Source organism: Bacillus rossius, chromosome 7, assembly GCF_032445375.1.
Source record: "Bacillus rossius redtenbacheri isolate Brsri chromosome 7, Brsri_v3, whole genome shotgun sequence".
Lineage (NCBI taxonomy): Eukaryota > Metazoa > Arthropoda > Insecta > Phasmatodea > Bacillidae > Bacillus > Bacillus rossius.
In genome coordinates, this window is record NC_086335.1 from 3,252,233 (window position 1) to 3,275,271 (window position 23,039).

A 23,039-nucleotide genomic window follows, 5' to 3' on the forward strand; every position below is an offset into this window, starting at 1 on the left:
GTGTACAGGACTTTGTGTGGTGAGCAGTGTGTGTGTGTGTGTGCAGGCCATCGTGTGGTGAGTGGTGCATGTGTCTGCAACATGCTGGTGAGTGGTGTGTATGTGCAGGCCATCGTGTGGGACAAGAGCCTGGCGGGACCAGTGGGGCTGATCGCCAAGTATCACGGCCTGCTGCGGGAAAATGAGGTGGTGAAGATGTTTCCCCTCGGGGCGGACAAGCTGCCCCGCTCCAACGTCAAGAACCTCATCTTCATCACGCGGCCCCAGCTCGAGCTGATGGACTTGGTGGCCAAGCACGTGCTTGCGTGAGTGCCAGCACCCCTGTCCTGTTTCCCGACTCACTGCTTCCAGCGGCTTGTGTCCTGGTCTGTGTGCTGACTATCAGTACCTCCTGCCAGCGTCTTGTGTCCTGGTCTGTGTGCTGACTATCAGTACCTCCTGCCAGCATCTTGTGTCCTGGTCTGTGTGCTGACTATCAGTACCTCCTGCCAGTGGCTTGAGTCCTGGTCAGTGTGCTGACTATCAGTACCTCCTGCCAGCGGCTTGTGTCCTGGTCTGTGTGCTGACTATCAGTACCTCCTGCCAGCGGCTTGTGTCCTGGTCTGTGTGCTGACTATCAGTACCTCCTGCCAGCGTCTTGTGTCCTGGTCTGTGTGCTGACTATCAGTGCCTCCTGCCAGTGGCTTGAGTCCTGGTCAGTGTGCTGACTATCAGTACCTCCTGCCAGCGGCTTGTGTCCTCGTCTATGTGCTGACTATCAGTAACTCCTGCCAGCGGCTTGTGTCCTGGTCTGTGTGCTGACTATCAGTACCTCCTGCCAGCGGCTTGTGTCCTGGTCTGTGTGCTGACTATCAGTACCTCCTGCCAGCGGCTTGTGTCCTGGTCTGTGTGCTGACTATCAGTACCTCCTGCCAGCGGCTTGTGTCCTGGTCTGTGTGCTGACTATCAGTACCTCCTGCCAGCATCTTGTGTCCTGGTCTGTGTGCTGACTATCAGTGCCTCCTGCCAGGGCTAGTGTCCTGGTCTGTGTGCTGACTATCAGTACCTCCTGCCAGCATCTTGTGTCCTGGTCTGTGTGCTGACTATCAGTGCCTCCTGCCAGTGGCTTGAGTCCTGGTCAGTGTGCTGACTATCAGTACCTCCTGCCAGCGTCTTGTGTCCTGGTCTGTGTGCTGACTATCAGTACCTCCTGCCAGCATCTTGTGTCCTGGTCTGTGTGCTGACTATCAGTACCTCCTGCCAGGGCTTGTGTCCTGGTCTGTGTGCTGACTATCAGTACCTCCTGCCAGCATCTTGTGTCCTGGTCTGTGTGCTGACTATCAGTACCTCCTGCCAGCGGCTTGTGTCCTGGTCTGTGTGCTGACTATCAGTACCTCCTGCCAGCATCTTGTGTCCTGGTCTGTGTGCTGACTATCAGTGCCTCCTGCCAGTGGCTTGTGTCCTGGTCTGTGTGCTGACTATCAGTACCTCCTGCCAGCATCTTGTGTCCTGGTCTGTGTGCTGACTATCAGTGCCTCCTGCCAGCGGCTTGTGTCCTGGTCTGTGTGCTGACTATCAGTACCTCCTGCCAGGGCTTGTGTCCTGGTCTGTGTGCTGACTATCAGTGCCTCCTGCCAGCGGCTTGTGTCCTGGTCTGTGTGCTGACTATCAGTACCTCCTGCCAGGGCTTGTGTCCTGGTCTGTGTGCTGACTATCAGTACCTCCTGCCAGCATCTTGTGTCCTGGTCTGTGTGCTGACTATCAGTACCTCCTGCCAGCGGCTTGTGTCCTGGTCTGTGTGCTGACTATCAGTACCTCCTGCCAGCGGCTTGTGTCCTGGTCTGTGTGCTGACTATCAGTACCTCCTGCCAGCATCTTGTGTCTTGGTCTGTGTGCTGACTATCAGTGCCTCCTGCCAGCGGCTTGTGTCCTGGTCTGTGTGCTGACTATCAGTACCTCCTGCCAGGGCTTGTGTCCTGGTCTGTGTGCTGACTATCAGTACCTCCTGCCAGCTACTTGTGTCCTGGTCTGTGTGCTGACTATCAGTACCTCCTGCCAGCGTCTTGTGTCCTGGTCTGTGTGCTGACTATCAGTGCCTCCTGCCAGCGTCTTGTGTCCTGGTCTGTGTGCTGACTATCAGTACCTCCTGCCAGCGTCTTGTGTCCTGGTCTGTGTGCTGACTATCAGTACCTCCTGCCAGCGTCTTGTGTCCTGGTCTGTGTGCTGACTATCAGTACCTCCTGCCAGCGTCTTGTGTCCTGGTCTGTGGGCTGACTATCAGTACCTCCTGCCAGCGTCTTGTGTCCGGGTCTGTGTGCTGACTATCAGTACCTCCTGCCAGCGTCTTGTGTCCTGGTCTGTGTGCTGACTATCAGTGCCTCCTGCCAGCGTCTTGTGTCCTGGTCTGTGTGCTGACTATCAGTACCTCCTGCTAGGGCTTGTGTCCTGGTCTGTGTGCTGACTATCAGTACCTCCTGCCAGCGTCTTGTGTCCTGGTCTGTGTGCTGACTATCAGTACCTCCTGCCAGCGTCTTGTGTCCTGGTCTGTGTGCTGACTATCAGTACCTCCTGCCAGGGCTTGTGTCCTGGTCTGTGTGCTGACTATCAGTGCCTCCTGCCAGCAGCTTGTGTCCTGGTCTGTGTGCTGACTATCAGTACCTCCTGCCAGCGTCTTATGTCCTGGTCTGTGTGCTGACTATCAGTACCTCCTGCCAGGGCTTGTGTCCTGGTCTGTGTGCTGACTATCAGTACCTCCTGCCAGCTACTTGTGTCCTGGTCTGTGTGCTGATTATCAGTACCCCCTTCCAGGGCTTGTGTCCTGGTCTGTGTGCTGACTATCAGTACCTCCTGCCAGCATCTTGTGTCCTGGTCTGTGTGCTGACTATCAGTGCCTCCTGCCAGTGGCTTGTGTCCTGGTCTGTGTGCTGAATATCAGTACCTCCTGCCAACATCTTGTGTCCTGGTCTGTGTGCTGACTATCAGTACCTCCTGCCAGCGGCTTGTGTCCTGGTCTGTGTGCTGACTATCAGTACCTCCTGCCAGCGTCTTGTGTCCTGGTCTGTGTGCTGACTATCAGTGCCTCCTGCCAGCGGCTTGTGTCCTGGTCTGTGTGCTGACTATCAGTACCTCCTACCAGCATCTTGTGTCCTGGTCTGTGTGCTGACTATCAGTACCTCCTGCCAGCGGCTTGTGTCCTGGTCTGTGTGCTGACTATCAGTTCCTCCTGCCAGCGGCTTGTCTCCTGGTCTGTGTGCTGACTATGAGTACCTCCTGCCAGCGGCTTGTGTCCTGGTCTGTGTGCTGACTATCAGTACCTCCTGCCAGCGTCTTATGTCCTGGTCTGTGTGCTGACTATCAGTACCTCCTGCCAGCGTCTTGTGTCCTGGTCTGTGTGCTGACTATCAGTGCCTCCTGCCAGCAGCTTGTGTCCTGGTCTGTGTGCTGACTATCAGTACCTCCTGCCAGGGCTTGTGTCCTGGTCTGTGTGCTGACTATCAGTACCTCCTGCCAGCATCTTGTGTCCTGGTCTGTGTGCTGACTATCAGTACCTCCTGCCAGCGTCTTATGTCCTGGTCTGTGTGCTGACTATTAGTATCTCCTGCCAGCGTCTTGTGTTCTGGTCTGTGTGCTGTTTAGGCACAAACAACTATCAGTACCTCCTGCCAGCATCTTGTGTCCTGGTCTGTGTGCTGACTATCAGTACCTCCTGCCAGTGTCTTGTGTCCTGGTCTGTGTGCTGACTATCAGTACCTCCTGCCAGCGTCTTGTGTTCTGGTCTGTGTGCTGTTTAGGCACAAACAACTATCAGTACCTCCTGCCAGCATCTTGTGTCCTGGTCTGTGTGCTGACTATCAGTACCTCCTGCCAGTGTCTTGTGTCCTGGTCTGTGTGCTGACTATCAGTACCTCCTGCCAGCATCTTGTGTCCTGGTCTGTGTGCTGACTATCAGTACCTCCTGCCAGCATCTTGTGTCCTGGTCTGTGTGCTGACTATCAGTACCTCCTGCCAGTGTCTTGTGTCCTGGTCTGTGTGCTGACTATCAGTACCTCCTGCCAGCAGCTTGTGTCCTGGTCTGTGTGCTGACTATCAGTACCTCCTGCCAGCGTCTTGTGTCCTGGTCTGTGTGCTGACTATCAGTACCTCCTGCCAGCGGCTTGTGTCCTGGTCTGTGTGCTGACTATCAGTACCTCCTGCCAGCTTCTTGTGTCCTGGTCTGTGTGCTGACTATCAGTACCTCCTGCCAGTGTCTTGTGTCCTGGTCTTTGTGCTGACTATCAGTACCTCCTGCCAGCAGCTTGTGTCCTGGTCTGTGTGCTGACTATCAGTACCTCCTGCCAGCGTCTTGTGTCCTGGTCTGTGTGCTGACTATCAGTACCTCCTGCCAGCGGCTTGTGTCCTGGTCTGTGTGCTGACTATCAGTACCTCCTGCCAGCGGCTTGTGTCCTGGTCTGTGTGCTGACTATCAGTACCTCCTGCCAGGGCTTGTGTCCTGGTCTGTGTGCTGACTATTAGTACCTCCTGCCAGCATCTTGTGTCCTGGTCTGTGTGCTGACTATCAGTACCTCCTGCCAGCGTCTTATGTCCTGGTCTGTGTGCTGACTATCAGTACCTCCTGCCAGGGCTTGTGTCCTGGTCTGTGTGCTGACTATCAGTACCTCCTGCCAGCTACTTGTGTCCTGGTCTGTGTGCTGTTTATCAGTACCTCCTTCCAGGGCTTGTGTCCTGGTCTGTGTGCTGACTATCAGTACCTCCTGCCAGCATCTTGTGTCCTGGTCTGTGTGCTGACTATCAGTGCCTCCTGCCAGTGGCTTGTGTCCTGGTCTGTGTGCTGAATATCAGTACCTCCTGCCAACATCTTGTGTCCTGGTCTGTGTGCTGACTATCAGTACCTCCTGCCAGCGTCTTGTGTCCTGGTCTGTGTGCTGACTATCAGTACCTCCTGCCAGCATCTTGTGTCCTGGTCTGTGTGCTGACTATCAGTACCTCCTGCCAGTGTCTTGTGTCCTGGTCTTTGTGCTGACTATCAGTACCTCCTGCCAGCAGCTTGTGTCCTGGTCTGTGTGCTGACTATCAGTACCTCCTGCCAGCGTCTTGTGTCCTGGTCTGTGTGCTGACTATCAGTACCTCCTGCCAGCGGCTTGTGTCCTGGTCTGTGTGCTGACTATCAGTACCTCCTGCCAGCTTCTTGTGTCCTGGTCTGTGTGCTGACTATCAGTACCTCCTGCCAGCATCTTGTGTCCTGGTCTGTGTGCTGACTATCAGTACCTCCTGCCAGCGTCTTGTGTCCTGGTCTGTGTGCTGACTATCAGTACCTCCTGCCAGAGTCTTGTGTCCTGGTCTGTGTGCTGACTATCAGTACCTCCTGCCAGCGTCTTGTGTCCTGGTCTGTGTGCTGACTATCAGTACCTCCTGCCAGCATCTTGTGTCCTGGTCTGTGTGCTGACTATCAGTACCTCCTGCCAGTGTCTTGTGTCCTGGTCTTTGTGCTGACTATCAGTACCTCCTGCCAGCAGCTTGTGTCCTGGTCTGTGTGCTGACTATCAGTACCTCCTGCCAGCGTCTTGTGTCCTGGTCTGTGTGCTGACTATCAGTACCTCCTGCCAGCGGCTTGTGTCCTGGTCTGTGTGCTGACTATCAGTACCTCCTGCCAGCTTCTTGTGTCCTGGTCTGTGTGCTGACTATCAGTACCTCCTGCCAGCATCTTGTGTCCTGGTCTGTGTGCTGACTATCAGTACCTCCTGCCAGCGTCTTGTGTCCTGGTCTGTGTGCTGACTATCAGTACCTCCTGCCAGCATCTTGTGTCCTGGTCTGTGTGCTGACTATCAGTACCTCCTGCCAGCATCTTGTGTCCTGGTCTGTGTGCTGACTATGAGTACCTCCTGCCAGCGGCTTGTGTGCTGGTCTGTGTGCTGACTATGAGTACCTCCTGCCAGCATCTTGTGTCCTGGTCTGTGTGCTGACTATCAGTACCTCCTGCCAGCGGCTTGTGTCCTGGTCTGTGTGCTGACTATCAGTACCTCCTGCCAGCATCTTGTGTCCTGGTCTGTGTGCTGACTATGAGTACCTCCTGCCAGTGGCTTGTGTGCTGGTCTGTGTGCTGACTATCAGTACCTCCTGCCAGCATCTTGTGTCCTGGTCTGTGTGCTGACTAGCAGTACCTCCTGCCAGCATCTTGTATCCTGATGTGTGTGCTGTTTAGGCACAAACAACTATCAGTACCTCCTTCCAGCATCTCCAGCATACTCATTTTCTTACTAGTGTGCCATTTAGGCACAAACATATATCATTACGTAATTCCAGCATTCATGTTTCCTGACTATTGTGCCATGTAGTCACAAACATCAATCAGTACTTCTTTCCATCATACACGTTTCCTGACTAGGGGCCATTTAGTCACCAACATCTGTGGATGAGTAGTTTTGTGTTAATTTTTTTACCCTGTGCTGTTATTAATGATAAAGTGTGCAGGATTATGTCCAAACCTTACTTCCCACAAACATCAACTATCTGAGTACTTAACACCTTTCATGTATGGTAATGAATGTTCAGAAGGGAACAAAAATGCATTCAATTAAACATTTCATACCTTATAGAAAAAATAGTTTTGCATTGGAATGATTTATCTGGATCTTGGTTTATTCAGTCGTTCATTTTAATAAAATCCATGTTTCATAAAGTTTTAAAATATTTGTAGCAATTATTTGAAAAAACTCAGCTTGTGTGTTCAAGCCACATTAACATCATTATGTACACTGTCATTTGTCATCAATTCTGTCACCATCTCCAGGACATTAGTAGAGTCCTCCATTTAATTATATTTTTGGCTGGAAAGGAGGGAATTCCTGATTGGTTAGCCAGTTGCCATTTCCACTTCTGATTTATGCATGTTTTCAAGACAGGCATGTAGTTACGAGAGAGTGCTCTATTCAAATCCACCTTCCCGGTTCATGATTGATGGATGATTTAATTCCTGTATTTCTTTTTGGGTGCATGTTTTCCTGTTTAAATGATTTTACTAGTTAAATTGATAATTGAATACAATAGACACTGCCAAATATAGTTTTCAATACAAATAAATGAGAACATCCATGTTTGGCATTTGTCAGCTGCTACTGAGCTTTTTATCGTGTCATTCAAGTACAACGTAGCGTAGTGAGCATATAATAATTATTGTACGGTTCTTAACATGACTATGCACACCCATATTTAAATCCAACATATGGCTGCATTGACATGTTTTCGAGTTTGGATGTTCAGTTCATATGAATGTTTTTGAATGTTTTTCCCCTCAGTCTTGACAAGTAGGTGCAAGTGCTGGCATGTGTTTGATGTTTCAGTGAGGTTCAGTCTGGGGGCTCCAAGAAGGAACTTCATCTGTTCTTTGTGCCCAGACGCAGCAAGATATGTGAGAAATGGCTCATGGTTAGTAATTAGTGAACTTTAACTAGTTGGAATCTGATCTTTTGTTTATTATATTTAAAATTTATTTTGTGGTAAGATTAAAACAAAAATAGTGACAATTTTTTTTTCGGTGAACTAAATTAAATTAAATAGTGTAATGATTTAAAATCCAAGTTAGCTGGGTGTTTTCAATATTGTATTGTCTCTATTTGCTAGGCTCTAGGGGTGTTCGGCAGTTTCACGTTTATCGAGGAGTTCAAGTGTGACCTGTTTCCCTTTGACAGTGACCTGATGTCCATGGAACTGGAGAACACGTTCAAGGTAAAAGTTAAGAAATGATTGTACAACACTACTTTCTCTCTTTTGTTGTCTTTCCTACTCTGTTCCACTGCTGCTACTCTTTGTTATCCTGATGTTTTATGTGTGCTTTAAGTGTTGAAACCGGCTCTTGTGGAGATAATTTGTTAAATACTTCTTGAAGTTATACTTCTTATATGAAGGTCTCGTGTTTAATGTTGGCGTTACTTTCTATCACTGCTGTGGAGGGGGGAAAGAACGAGAGATAGCCGGTGTGTGATTGCTCGATGACACTGGGTTACTGATGGCAACACCAGTGTATGATTTCATATACTTTCAAATACTTTTGTAAACATTTAAATACTTTCTCATACTTTTGTCTTCTTTCGCAACTCGTAATTTGCAACTCTAAACTCTAAACTCTGTGGTTGGTTCTAGTGTTAGCATTAAAATTGTGACAATATATACAGACATTTCCACTAGGGTTAATAATAATATTTTTAGCTATCATAAACCTGTTGATTCATTGTTTGATTCCTTGAAGACATGGGTAGACACTAGTAAAAGTGTGCTTTCAAAGCGTGATTACAGGTGTTTCACATATTAGAGTACCCTAACAATTCCCTATCCGTCTTATTTGTGAGGTTGCACTTCTGATGCGCGTGGTGGATCACGCACCAATGTGTGTTCTTATAGAATTTTAAAACAAAGAACGCAATCTTCACAAATCATCATATTGCCATGATGATATGTACCAAAGAACTTTACATTGGCTCGGTACACACACACACATAAGGAGAAATGTAATTAATCTTCGGGGGAACAGTACATCACTTGGTTAACACGCCTACTAAGTCCAGATAGCTAACATAAAGTCACACAAGCCTAACAAATTGCAATACAATTGTCTAGATTGCTTTACCATTAACTGCTTTCTGTTGGCATTAGGCGCAACTTCCCAAGTCCTGTTACGCCTCTCCTTAGTGCGCTAATAATTTTATTAAGTAATTTCTTAGAGAAACTTCTAAGATACAAACATTTGGAAACGTACTGGAAAGATAAACTTATAATAAAAAGATAAGTCTATAATACTTCAGAGAGGCACTAAGGAGGGTGAACAAGAATTTATTACCGCCCCTGTGGGTTTACAGATGGCGGAGAGGATCGTAAGGCTTATAAATGAGAAGCCGAGGTTTGGTTGGCAAGCTATTCGATTTATTCTCATTAAATTCTGATTGATTTTCTATTTTATTTTGACTGTGCTTTCATAATTTTTATATGATTTGCATATTACACATTTAAGATAACATTATTAAAAAAAAGGTGAAAAACAATTGACAATCGGCCCGGGCCTCAACAGGGTTACTTATGAAGGTTAACATATAATTACACAAAATTGTTTCGTTGCATTGGCTAGCACTTGAAATTATAAATTTACAGTTCTGAAATATGAAATAAAACAATAAAATTAAAAAAATAAAAAGTCTATAAACTGGCACGGGTGGTAGGTAGACTTGATATATGTTGGCGGTCAAGCATAGTGAGCCGCAGACGATGAGAAGAGAGAGATAGCAAAATGACAAAGGCGTTTCACCGAGTGTTGTGAAACTGCTGGGCCAAAATCTTAATGTGGGATGATCTAGGACGAACTGGGTTACAGGGGTGTTCTCGAACCCGCACTGCAACAAAGGCCATTCGGTACGAATTACCTCGGATGCAGGCGTTGGGTAGGGTAGCGGAGTTCGCCATTGGGATTGGTGGGAATGGGGTAAAATCATTAAAAAACTCACCACTGCGGGGAGAATTCAGCTGCCTGGCTGCCGCCCCATAGACCGACGTGGTAGCACACGGTTGGCTTTGGAAACCATGATGGTTACGAAGAAAGTTGGAAGAAGAAAAAGAAAAAAATTTAACTGGCGACTACTTAGGGCAGACTAAAAGCTAAAAATAGTAAATTGGGCCTGGAGGCCTTAACTGTAGTAGACTACATTCCAATTGATTGATCGGTGGTCTTCTAATTCTCGCATAAGCCAGGAGAGTCGCTGACCAGAGACGTTCGCGGTTGGCTGCCCAAAGAAAAGTGACCTCGGGGCGCAGTTGGGGTGCTAAATTTAAAGGCCAAGTCTCCCTTGATAGAGGGTGGGGGGGGGGGGGGGGGGAGCCTTCGGTATTCTTCGGCGCTCTGCGCCATAGACACTCGAAGATGACATCCTTGGCCAGCGCGCTCTGCACGGAGAAGTGGGGAACACAACTCGCCCGGCGAGCGGTCAGGTCGAGGGTCGATTCAGCTTGAACATTGTTCTTATGGGCGCGACAGTGCTGCCCTCAGGTGGACAGCCAGGATGGTAGGGAGGAGTACACGTCACTGAGCCTACAATTTTTCAGCCTAAAATTAGGCTGGATGTATTTTAGGCTGAGTGACTGTAGGCTGAGTGACTATAGGCTATGTTAGTTTAGGCTGAATGACTTTAGGCTGTGTGACTGTAGGCTGAGTTATTTTAGGCTGAATGACTTTAGGCTGTACGACTTTAGGCTGAGTGACTTTAGGCTGAGCGACTTTATGCTGAATGACTTTAGGCAGAACGAAATTCTGATCTTGGCTGTTAATGTATGTGAGCGGTTGTATTTTTAGGCTGAACGATTTTAGGCTGAATAATTTTAGGCTGAGTGACGGTTCTGATACGCAATGGCATAAAAGTTTAAGTTTTGTGCGCTTCGCATCTCATGTAGTAACATATTTTATTCCTAGGTGGCAGCACTGATACGATATATCGTAGAGGACGGTAGTGTCAGATTTCACCTGAAGATGGTGCCATGAGCACTACATTTTCGACCTTTTCATTCAGCGGCAATAACAGCTAAAGCCACAGAAATTAAACTTAAATGTATAATGAATTGGCAAGGCGAACACAACAAATATGTTGCAAATAATAAAAAGAATAATAGTAGTAATACGTTGAGAATTGCCATAGCGTAATGAAAATGTAATAATAATATACAAAACATTTGACTTAATTGGTAGAGGTCGATTCTAAATGAATTTGTGCATTAATTACAAAAATAATCTATAACATATTTTTAATAAATAAAAAAAAAAACATTTTGGCAGGTCAGTTATTTGTAGACTCAGTGCTATTTTATGCCAAAAAATTAAAACCGTACTGAACGGCTTGAAATTGTGTTAAAAGACACATTTAGAATAAATTGTGGACGTTATATCCTAGTGGTGCACCGATATGACTTTACCGATTACCGATTCGATTACAGATTATGAGAGCAATAATCGGCAGATACTGTTGATGACAATTCCGATTTAGTTCTTTATATGTATCGTCCTAGTATAGGTACGTAATATAAGTGATTCTGGTTTTGGTAATATTCTGTTAGTGGAAGAGGATGTTATGTGTTAATGTTGGCAGCATTGTTATTTTTTTAACGACTTCCGTTGTTGTTGTTGTGCAGGCTGCTGAAACACTTTGTTTAAAATGTAGACTGTGAAGTCAATCCAATAAAACCATTTATATAGTAACAGAAGTGAACGCATATTACTGTGTTAACTCTAATAGGTTATGGGCCCAGAGCCAGTAGGCAACTTCTGTTCAAGAGATATAGTTGGTTTTATGGAGAATATGCAGTTTTTGGTTAAGGGCTTCATGTGACTCGTGTGTATGGTTATTATCAGTGTATGGTCTTTGGTGAAACATGTCGTATTCAAGTATGGCGAATGCGGCAAACGTACCATTTGGGATTAGACCATTTGATGGTGTAAACTTTAGTAACTGGTTCTATCGGATGAAGTTACTGTTGGAACAGAATGGAGTATTACACATGTTGACAACCGAACCTCCGACGGTAGAAGCTGATCTTAAACGATTTAAGCAAGAAGACGTCAAAGCTAGAAATCTTCTCGTCCAAGGATTGGCAGACAACATGTTGCCGATGATTATGAATAAAATCACGGCAAAAGAAATTGTGGACACCCTAGCAACTACATATGAAAAACGTGGGATGAAATCCATGGTGACTGCACAGAAAGCTTGGCGGAAACTGGAATACAAGAAAGAAAAGCCTCTTCAAGAATTTTTACAGCAATTCGAGTCTATGGCCTCGGAAGTCAAGGTGGCTGGTGGAAAGATTGAGGAAGATGAAATGGTTAATCAATTGTTGGTGGCAATGCCCTCAGATTTTGATAGTGTTGTATCTGCCATGGATATATTGTATAATAAAGATAAGTCGGCTGTGAAATTTGAGTATGTGAAAAATACTCTATTAGCAGAAGAAGAGAGACTTCTGAAGAAAGATGAAAGCCCACAAAACGTTTTTGCAGCATACAAGGGATTAAGAGGACAATCTCATCAGTATTCACAGCATAAGCATAACAAAGGTAATTATGTTCCAGGTAGAAGTTTTAATGGAAAGTGTTATTATTGCAAAGTACAGGGACACATGAAATTTAATTGTCCAAAATTGAAGAATAAGGATACTGCTGCAACTACAAATGAGGTGGAATTTTCTTTTTTGACATCGTTCGATACAGAAAGTTCGTCATGCGGGCATGTGGACAGTGAACAGCCTGCAATGAATGATGGTGAACTAACAGAAGTTATTTTTGTTATTGATAGTGGTGCAAGTTGCCATATCATTAAAAGTTGCTATCAAAAATATCTAAGTGATAGAACTGATGTGAACTTCGACATTAATGTGGCTAAGGCAGGTGAGTCATTGAAAGCTGTAAGCAAAGGAAATATTTCTTGTATGTCTGAAGGAGGTGAAAACATAAAGATTAGGGATGTTTTAGTGTGTGAGAACTTGGCATTTAACTTACTTTCAGTCCGTAAGTTAGAAGAGAAAGGATGTAAAGTAAGTTTTGAAAACTCTTGTGTTAAAATTGTGTGTGGTCGTAAGGTTATGTTGGGACAAGTGTTTGGAAGATTGTATGTAGTTAAGATGCATCTCATACCAGAGCATGCTAATGCAGCCATGGTGAAAGCTGTGTCAAGCAATGTGATGCATAGAAGAATGGGACATTCTTCCAAGTATCCCACTGAGTTATGTGATGTGTGCTTGAAAGGTAAACAAACTAAGCTACCCTATCTGAAGGCTATACCAGAAGAACGCAAAGCAAAGAGAGTACTTCAATGTGTGTCTTCTGATGTGTGTGGAAAAATATCCCCACCAACATATGATGGGTTTAACTATTTTGTGACTTTTATTGATCACTATAGTCATTTCTGTGTCACATATTTGCTGAGAAATAAATCAGAAGTCTTTGAAAAATTTAAGATGTACACAGCTATGGTTGAGGCTAAGTTTAATTCTCGCATAGAGAATTTAAGGTGTGACAGAGGTGGTGAATACGTGTCTTCCAATTTTAAGAGCTTTTGTGAAAAGAAAGGAATCAGTGTTAGTTATTCTATGGCCAGAAATCCATCTCAAAACGGAATGGCAGAAAGAATCAACAGAACGCTTTTGGAGAAAACTAGGTGTCTCCTGCTAGATAGTAACTTTGGCAAGGAGATGTGGGGAGAAGCTATTATGACCGCCACCTACCTCACAAATAGACTGGCTACATCAGCACTGCCGAATGGAATTGTCCCAGCTGAAAGATGGTATAACCATAAGCCTGATCTGTCAAAGATAAAAGTTTTTGGATGTCCTGCATATTCATTCATTCATAAAGAAGATAGAGATGGAGGAAAACTCAGTGACAGATCTAAAAGGTTATTTCTTACCGGGTATTGTGACAATGGTTACAGACTGTGGAATCCTGAAAAGAAAAATGTTGAATTTGCAAGAAATGTGATCTTTGATGAGCTTGGGTATACTGAAAGCCCATCCTCAGGTAGTATTACACATACTGCAACATCAGAAGGTGTTACTTCAAACATTCCAAATGAAACACAGGATGTATGTCCTCAGTTTGCACGAGATGACACACAAATGTATGAAAACAATCAGTCTGATGATGATGGTGATGGTGACTTCATTGGTTTTCATCCTGAGGGTGTGTACGATGAATCAACTGGAATCAGATCTTCTAGGCACAAAAAACTACCAAAGTACTTGGAAGATTTTGAGCTCAACTTTGCTGTCGATGTTCTGGCATTATCAGTATCTTCAGATGTGCCTAACAGTTTCAAAGATGCAGTTAAAGATGCTGGTTGGAGGCAAGCACTAAATGAGGAGCTGTCATCTTTAGAAAGTAATGAAACTTGGGAAGTGGTTGAAGCACCCATGGATGCATCTGTTATTGACAGTAGATGGATCTTCTCTTCTAAAAGTGTGGATGGAACTACGAAGAAGAAAGCCAGACTTGTTGCTCGTGGGTATCAACAGCCAACATTGGAAAATGAAGATATATTTTCTCCAGTTGCCCGGATGACAACGCTACGAGTTCTGCTTTCAGTTGCAGTTGAGCGAGGTCTTCAGCTACACCAGCTCGATGTACGATCAGCTTTTTTGAAGAGCAAATTACCAGTGCCTGTGTATATGAAACCACCGGATGGTGTACAGTGCAGTGACGATAAAGTTCTTAAGTTGAACAAAGCCTTATATGGGCTTAGGCAAAGTCCTAAAGCATGGAATGACTATGTAAATAGTGAATTGATCAACCTGGGTTTTATGCGATCAAAAATTGATCCTTGTTTGTACCATAGGGGTACTTTTTATATCTTAGTGTGGGTTGATGATTTTCTGTTAGTATCAAATTCTGGTGCAGATCTCGAAGACACTAAGTCTGCTCTTAAGTCTAAGATGGGCATGAGAGATTTGAGTTCGAATGAAAAGTTGCATTTTTTGGGCATGGACATCCTCAAAGGTGAGGATGGAAGCTTAATTCTCAGTCAAAGTGATTTGATTAGGAGAGTTCTTGAAAAATTTAACATGATAGAATGTAAACCTAGTAAAGTTCCAATTCAGCCCAAACTTAACTTGTCATGTGATGGAGAGTGTAAGATTAAGGTGCCTTATAAAGAGCTGTTAGGCAGCCTAATGTATCTTACAGTCTGCACAAGGCCTGATTTATGTTTCAGTGTATCATACTTTGGTAGATTCCAAAAATGTTACTCTTACAACCATTGGAGACATCTGAAACATGTTTTGAAGTATCTTAAATATACAGTTAACATAGGTTTGAAGTTAGCAAAGTCATATTGTAACACATTAACTATATCCTCATATGTTGATGCTGACTATGCTTCTGACACAAATGATAGGAAAAGTATTTCAGGTTTTGTAACAAAACTGAATAACAATGTTATCTGCTGGGGTTCAAAAAAACAAGGTGTGGTAGCACTTAGTAGCAGTGAGTCAGAGTACTATGCTATAGGTAGATGTTTAACAGAAGACATTTTCGTACACAATTTGCTGAAAGAAGTAGTAGATGTGGCTGATGTAATTAATGTTCATGAGGATAATCAATCAACCATTAAGATTGCTAAGTCATTAGAGACCAAAAGGTCTAAGCACTTTGATGTACAGTATCATTTTGTCAAAGATCTGGTAGGGAAAGGAAAGGTGAAATTAATCTATGTAGAGTCTGCTGAACAGATAGCAGATATCATGACCAAGGGACTGCCTGCTTGTAAATTTGAATATTTTGTTGAGAAGTTAAATCTTGTTAGAATGTAATGTGGAATTGGGAGGGAGTGTTGATGACAATTCCGATTTAGTTCTTTATATGTATCGTCCTAGTATAGGTACGTAATATAAGTGATTCTGGTTTTGGTAATATTCTGTTAGTGGAAGAGGATGTTATGTGTTAATGTTGGCAGCATTGTTATTTTTTTAACGACTTCCGTTGTTGTTGTTGTGCAGGCTGCTGAAACACTTTGTTTAAAATGTAGACTGTGAAGTCAATCCAATAAAACCATTTATATAGTAACAGAAGTGAACGCATATTACTGTGTTAACTCTAATAGATACCGATTCAGTTACCGATTATAATGAAATTTTTTTAAATGTAATAATGCACACAAAAATTTTTATTCCCATGTGAATTTAATAACAAGATTAGGTAAAATAAGTTTAAAAAAAGTTATAATAACAGTATAAAAATATATAAAATACACTATTAAGTCATTGCAAAGTGTAAATTAAATTAACTTCTATTTATATTTGTTATTGTAAACAACTTGAACTACAGTCTAATAATTTTAATTTACAATGGGTAAGTTTTTGTTGCGGAAAACTAGCATGAATATCGACTATCACATAAAGTTGCATCAAGAAATTACCGTTTAACAATGTAAACATGCTGCTTTATTTTGTTCACTTGAGTTTATAGAAAAAATTTTCCACACTTCACATTTTTTCTCCCTACTCGCCATCTCACTATAATTATATAAAAATGACTAAAAACCAATACTAGCACATGTGATTTTATTTATGTTGACTGAATATCTAAAATTATAAATACTTTTTCACTTTTCACGTCATACAAATAACAAACGGATAATGTTACCAAAGACGCCCATAACGAGTTTGTAAAACGCAGAGATAAAAACTAGAAGGTATCGGGACCACGATTTTGAACCGCTACTATGACTCGAAAAGATCGATTGTCATAGAATCCACTGCAACTGTCTGTGGTATTTTGATTGTGTGCCATATATTTTACGTCTCTGGCTATAGGTAATGTACAAGGCATGGGGAGGAAACTGGAATAGGAAATTGTTGCCCAGGCTTTTTTTTATGATGGACCCTTTTTTTTGTTAGTTCGTCATTCGCCATGATACAGGTGACCGCGCTAAATGCAATATCACACAATCACACTAAAGACTTCAACAAGTATAGCATAGCTACTTGTACTTGTAACGAGGTTTCTACATCAATTTTTAAAATTATTCAGTATTATAATAAAAATACTTTGCTTTGAAAATACTCCGCTAAAATAAGTAGGATATTTATTTGACTCGCAAGGGTTGACTTGCTGGCGCCATGTTGTGTTTAGTGGTAAACAACAACTTGCAGCTGGTAAATTAGAAATCATTTTAAAATATTTGGTTAGCAAGAAAACGTGAAAAGATAAAAATGTCTGGACGATATGCCTATGAGCGAAAATGTGCTGTAAGATGCTGTCGTTCAAAACCAGAAGAGCAAAGATTTTTTTCTAATGAGTTTAGTGCATATTTTTATAAAATAGTGCATAACCAACTCCGTGTACTGTTCATCAGATTATTAATAATAATGTGTACAATACAGCCTCCATTTCTGGCACAACCTATACATCGTCTTCTATTTTCATATTTCCTGTAACTAAAATTGAGTTATTTTCAGTAGTTCATAAATCAAAAGGTAAACGTTCATCAGGTTTAGATGCTGTACCTGATTTTATTATTAAAGACTTGTATTGATTATATAGTTGACCCATTGTTATATCTTTATAATGAATCTTTTATGCAAGGTTATTTTCCTACCTTATGGAAGTGTTCAAAAGTTATTCCCTTGCATAAAAAAGGTCCTCGTGACGCCTGTCAGAATTATAGGCCAATATCTCTTCAGTCCTCATTCTCAAAAATATTAGAATTATTAATGTTTAATAGATTAATGTCATTTTTTGAGAAAAATAAAATTTTAGTGGGCAGTCAACATGGATTCAGGCGTTGTAAATCTACGATAACTGCACTTTATGAATTTATCAGCATTATAACTATGGACCTACACAGAAGGAATCATCCTGTTGGGCTATTTTGTGACCTAAGTAAGGCTTGTGATAGTGTTAACCATAAAATATTAATTAAAAAGTTAAGCACATATGGTGTAAGAGATACAGTGCTTAATTGGTTAACATCTCACTTGTCTCAGCATTTACAAGTAGTTGTAGTGCAACATATATATCCCTTAACCAACATAAAATATAATGTTCATTCAGATAGGCAAAACATATCTGTTGGTGTTCCTCAGGGTTCTGTACTAGGACCTTAGCTTTTTCTTATATACGTTAACGATTTGCCTAAAAATGTTGTATTATATGCTGACGACACTAATATCTATACATGGAGATAACCCTTTAAGTTTAATTGCAAATATTAAAAGTTTAACTAGGGACATCATAGATTGGTTTAAGGCTAATGAATTAATTCTTAATAACACATAAACAACGTGGCTGCATTTTAAACTTAATAAGTTCTACAATTTGCAAGACCCAACTGTATCGATTAATGGTTATAATATATCTCAATCAAATTCATCAAAATACTAGGTAAATATATTGAGAAGAACCCTAATTGGAAATCTCATATTGCTCATTTAACTAAAAAAATGAGTTCAATATTATTTGCTATGAGAACATTTTCAAAATGGACTAATCTAAATGTTTTAAAAATTATTTACTTTGGTTATGTTGAACCTCACGATATGGAATAATATTTTTGGGTAATTCCACGGACTCATCTAAAACTTTTCAAATACAGAAAATATTTGTACGTATAATAATGCATGTAAATTATCGTACCTCATGCAGACAACTTTCAAAAGCTTAGGTGTCTTAACATTACCATCGTTATACATTTATGAATTACATATATTTGCTCATTCACAATTGAATGAACTGCAGAATTTCAATTTACATAATTATTCGACTAGATCAAAAAATAATTTTCATATATTACAACATCGTACAAAATGTTTTGCAAATAGTCCGAGATACTCTGCTATATGTTTTTATAATAAACTTCCACCTCATTTTTAATCAGAAAACCAACTTTGTGTATTTAAAATAAACAAAACTGAAAGATTTGCTGTTGGAATTCAGTTTTTATTCTATTAATTATATTATGGAAGCAAAACTATGCTAAAAATGTATTATTATTATTATTATTATTATTATTATTATGTACATTATTTGTTTTTTACTATTATTTACGTTTATTTGTATATGATTGTACTTAAATGTGTATTTATAATGTTTAATATTCTTGACGAGTCCTATACTACATGTACAATATAATTGTATATTTTTGTAGTCGACTTGGACATTTTAAAAAATAAATAAAATAATAACTTTTCTTCTTCTCGCCGCTGAAGAGTGTAAACATTTCTTCATATATTGGTTGATTTTTTGCTCATCATGATATTTAATTTATAAAATTCACTTGTCCAATATATTTGTAAAAAAATTTACTTGAAATGATCTGGTGGATGTAATAAACTAATTAGTAGAGTAAATTATGTTGTTTGACTCAGGTAAACTAGTAATACATATAAATAGCCTATTCAGGTTACCTTTGCATGAAATATATTCTGCATTTCAAAATAATCTGGCCCAAGTAGGTCATACCCTGACTTTGGAGCTTTCAGTATACCCTGTGACAGTTATGGCACTACTGCACCACAAAAGTGAGTGGGTGAAACCCTAACAACTGGAAAAATTACCTTGGTACATATTTACACTATTATACAGCATTAATTTGTTGTAACAGTGTTGTTTTTGATTGTTGAAATATAATTTTAACATTAATTTTGTAAATATAGGAAAACAAGACAACTATATTTACAAATTTTATTGGCACCAGTAAACATGGGTTTAGGTTTTGTGTCTTGTGAACAGTGAACCTTTTAATTTGTTATCTTGAATGAAATTTAAATAGATTGGTATAACATGTCTGAAGGTACATTTTTTATTTACAGCAAATTCAATTTCCCCTTTCCTTTTTTCAGAAAGTATGGCACATAAATAAGACATTCATTAATTCATTCATTGAAATAGGTTTCATATCAAACATCAGAGTGATCATGGTTAACTGTTTTTGCCAACTTTTGGACAGTTGTTTTGACAGCTTGATCTACTAGGGCTCCCAGAAGCCAGATTTTTGCAAAACAGAGTACACAGCATTATTGATCCGTCTGGATAAATGTATGCTCATGACTTAGGCAAAAACTGATATATTTAATTATTCTGCTTTAGTTTTATATATTCTGATTAAAAACCTGAATAGTTCAACAAATATTAACAGTGTTGATTATGGGTCAATGTTAGCCTACATTATATCCCCACCTTCAAGATGCTTCTTATTCTGCAAAAAAATATTCTGAGAAGTGGCGACTGGCAATGCAGTGCAACAGCGCAATTTCACTGAGTAGTTTGTAAAGTATAAACATGTTCTCGCTTCTCAATATGTTAATGTATAGTCTGTATGGCTATGCTTCTCCACCTGAAAGATAGTTTACCTACCTAGCTACTGCTGCCTTGTGAGGACTTGCCAAGCAGGGGTTTGGTCGGGCTTGCAGTGTGCAGAAAGATGTCATGGTCTGTAGGAACGCCACATAGTTTGTGGTGAAACTCTCCCTCCCACCTCCTTGCGAAGCCAGCTGTATGCGCTGGCCAACATTTAAGGCCCATTCTATAAGTGAGAATCTATTACAAAATGCAATTGTGGCCTATTTGTGTACCATGTAATTCAGCATTTTGAGGTAATATGTTATTAATGATTAACTGTGTATAAAACCACTGATGGTGGGGGGGGGGGGGGGGTTGTTGAAACTGTAAACCCAGTTGTGGTAAAATTGGTTTTAATGGTAACAAAGTAGGATTTAGTCAGGCCTACAGGAGAAAAAAACTTTAGTAACTAACATGATAACTAGATTCATTTCATAACAGAACATTCCTGACCTATGTGTTAAAAGTGTAATTAAATGTATTCACACCTGGGTTAGAGGCCTGTATGTTTTTAAAATATAGGTACGTTTTATACATGTGCATGGTAACTTAAACCAAACAAAATGCTCACGAAAGTGATTCCATTCTGGCAATATATTTATTATGGTTAACATGACAGATGTCGGGGTTTCATATGGTACAAATCAGATATCAGGCACCTTAACAAGAATATTAGCCTTTCTTTGCAATTGAAAGCTTAAAGAATGTTAAGTATTTAACGAGTGTAACTTTTAGAATTAAACATGCAGAGATGCAATAGGTCCGAGTTACGCCTGTTTAGATTTAGTACATAATTATTTGCCGAGAAAATTAATTACAAGTGTTTTATAAGGCAATATCAAAGTAATTGACCAATTTAGTTTAGAAAATAATATGAAGTAACATCCTTTGTGAATAATGTATTGCTTCTCTGCATCTTTATTTACAAACAAATCGTTAATTTTCTGTATGGCGGGAAAAACAAGCACGTGGCAGCTAAAAAAAAAGGGCTCCTAATGAGCATGCGCCGCACGCTCGTTAGTTCAAGTTTTGCCACGACACACATGGTATCGCTGCGGTCGCTCCATAGCAGTCTGCTTATTGTGACACGCATTTAACATGGAAGTTACCACTCTTTCCGTAGGAGTAATGCTCGTTGGTACAAGGCCACTAAACAAAAGACGAAACGTAAATAAACGTGTAGGAAAAATGTCTTATTCTTCGAGGCAATGAGATTTATTAAACTTAACGAAATATCTGTAATTATGATATGATGGAGAAAGATGAATTTTGTAATATATACAAATATTACTGTATTTCATCCTAAAAATTGTGTAACAAAATATTACACGGTAAAAACCTACTTAATTACGCCGGGACGTAAATAATCGGCAAAGTAATCGTTAAGATAATCGCTGATTACGATTAATCGGTAAGTACCCATAATCGCCGATTACGATTCATCGGTATCCGCATCGGTGCACCACTATTATATCCATCACGCTACCATTTGACACTGGCGTCCTTTTCTTTCTTAATATGTTTTGTATGTGTACCTATAATTCAAAGTTTTGTAAGTATTCTATGACATGTTTAACAACAATTTTTCTTTAAGAATTGCACTAATAAGTTTTAGGGTTCGCATTGGTATATTGTAGGAAGATGTAACTTTCTTGCGACGCGATATGTGTGTCATATTACAATAATATTAAATTCTTTTGAATAATTGTGAAGTGTGTGCATTTTGCATGGTTTTTTGCAGTTCAAGTTCAACAATGTCAGAAAATTGGTTATCTGTGAGATTTTTTGAGTACACGTCACTGAGCGCCAGCCTAAGAATACAACTTAAGACGGTACAATAATCACTGCAATAGGAAATAATTAGCAACTAGACACATTTAATAATACATATAATAAGACTTGTGGCAAGAAAATTCAATAACAATGTTCTTGTCTCCATATCACATAATGTGAAAATAAAATAATGAAAGACTTTACATCCAAGGAATGAACATTGGCTATCATTAACCACACATAATTATAACAGACACAATTACCATTAAAATAGCATAGCTTTGTAGAGCTTTACAATAAATTCTTCACTAGGACTTTTACTTTTGTGAATAGTACTTGAATTATTCCCTGGGTAAATCAGTAAATAGATCAACTGAAATTCATTTCTCGGGACCTCTGGGCTAGTTCATTTTAAAATATATTCGATTATACGTCAAGCACGAGTTCAGGAATACCAGTAACGTTTGAGCGATGACGTGAATTAAACTCGCATATTTTAGTACAAAATACACTTCCGAAAAGTATGGGTCGACAATTTGATTAAACGAATTTTCCATCACTCCCTCGTAGGCTTCTCTTGTGGTGACGCTTGACATCGTGCACTAAAGAAACTATTTAAAACTGAATTTTAAACCAATTAACACTGTATTTTTACCTCAAACTGTAGAAAACTTGTTTACTGCCAAAACTATGCTGATAATAGAAGATTAAGGGCCGAATTTATAAACCACATTCGAATGACTGCCGGCAAGCCGCCGGCTGTCACCCACCCAGCGGCTTACCGGCGGCAATCCACCCTTTCCTAGTTATAAACATCTGCCATTTGACCGCCCGAAGAATGAGAGTTGGATGGCTCTTCACCTTGAAATGTGGCAACGTTGCTGTGATTTTTGTGTTTGAAATACTTCCGAACCACACTTTTTCGATATTTTGGAAAACACCTTCGAAAATCATTTGCATTTTGCTTGTTATTGTTTTTGACTGTGAGATAGGTGGCTCGAAAGTCGGCAAATAGTTTTAAGGTTATAAAATGTAAATACTAGAGTATGTGTTAAACATACTGTCATTTTGAAGAAATAATGCTATTTACTTGAATATAAATAAGCGCGACGTGACGGAATACAAGAAACTTGAGGCAATTTGAATTAAGAAATTTAAACATGTAAAAAGGTTAGGGTGCATTAGGATTAGACATATTTCTACAAATTGCTTTCGTCCTATTATATATGTCCTAAAAAAATTTAATTCAACAACACATATACAATGAAATTGTAGTTTGGATAATAAAATATTATGGTACACAGTCAAATGACTTACTCAACTCATGCATATTTGCTTGGATAAAGTTGTTAGTGTTAAATGAATTTAAAACCATGTTGACTAGAGATCTAACAGCAGTTGTATCTTTACCTGTTCTAAAACAAAATTGATT

The 23,039-nt window shown here is 40.7% G+C and overlaps 1 protein-coding gene across 4 annotated transcripts in view; it reads left to right on the forward strand.

Moving 5' to 3' along the window:
* The window catches only part of LOC134533645 (vacuolar protein sorting-associated protein 33A), a 175,549-nt gene that overhangs the window by 17,724 nt on the left and 134,786 nt on the right, over nt 1-23,039 (forward strand). For 3 of the 4 annotated variants that reach the window (XM_063371175.1, XM_063371173.1, XM_063371172.1), the window contains exons 2-4: nt 109-305; nt 7,317-7,401; nt 7,597-7,701. In XM_063371175.1, coding sequence (XP_063227245.1) covers nt 109-305; nt 7,317-7,401; nt 7,597-7,701 — 387 coding nt within the window. The remainder of the gene's footprint in view (nt 1-108; nt 306-7,316; nt 7,402-7,596; nt 7,702-23,039) is intronic. The other variant, XM_063371174.1, reaches the window with a different exon arrangement.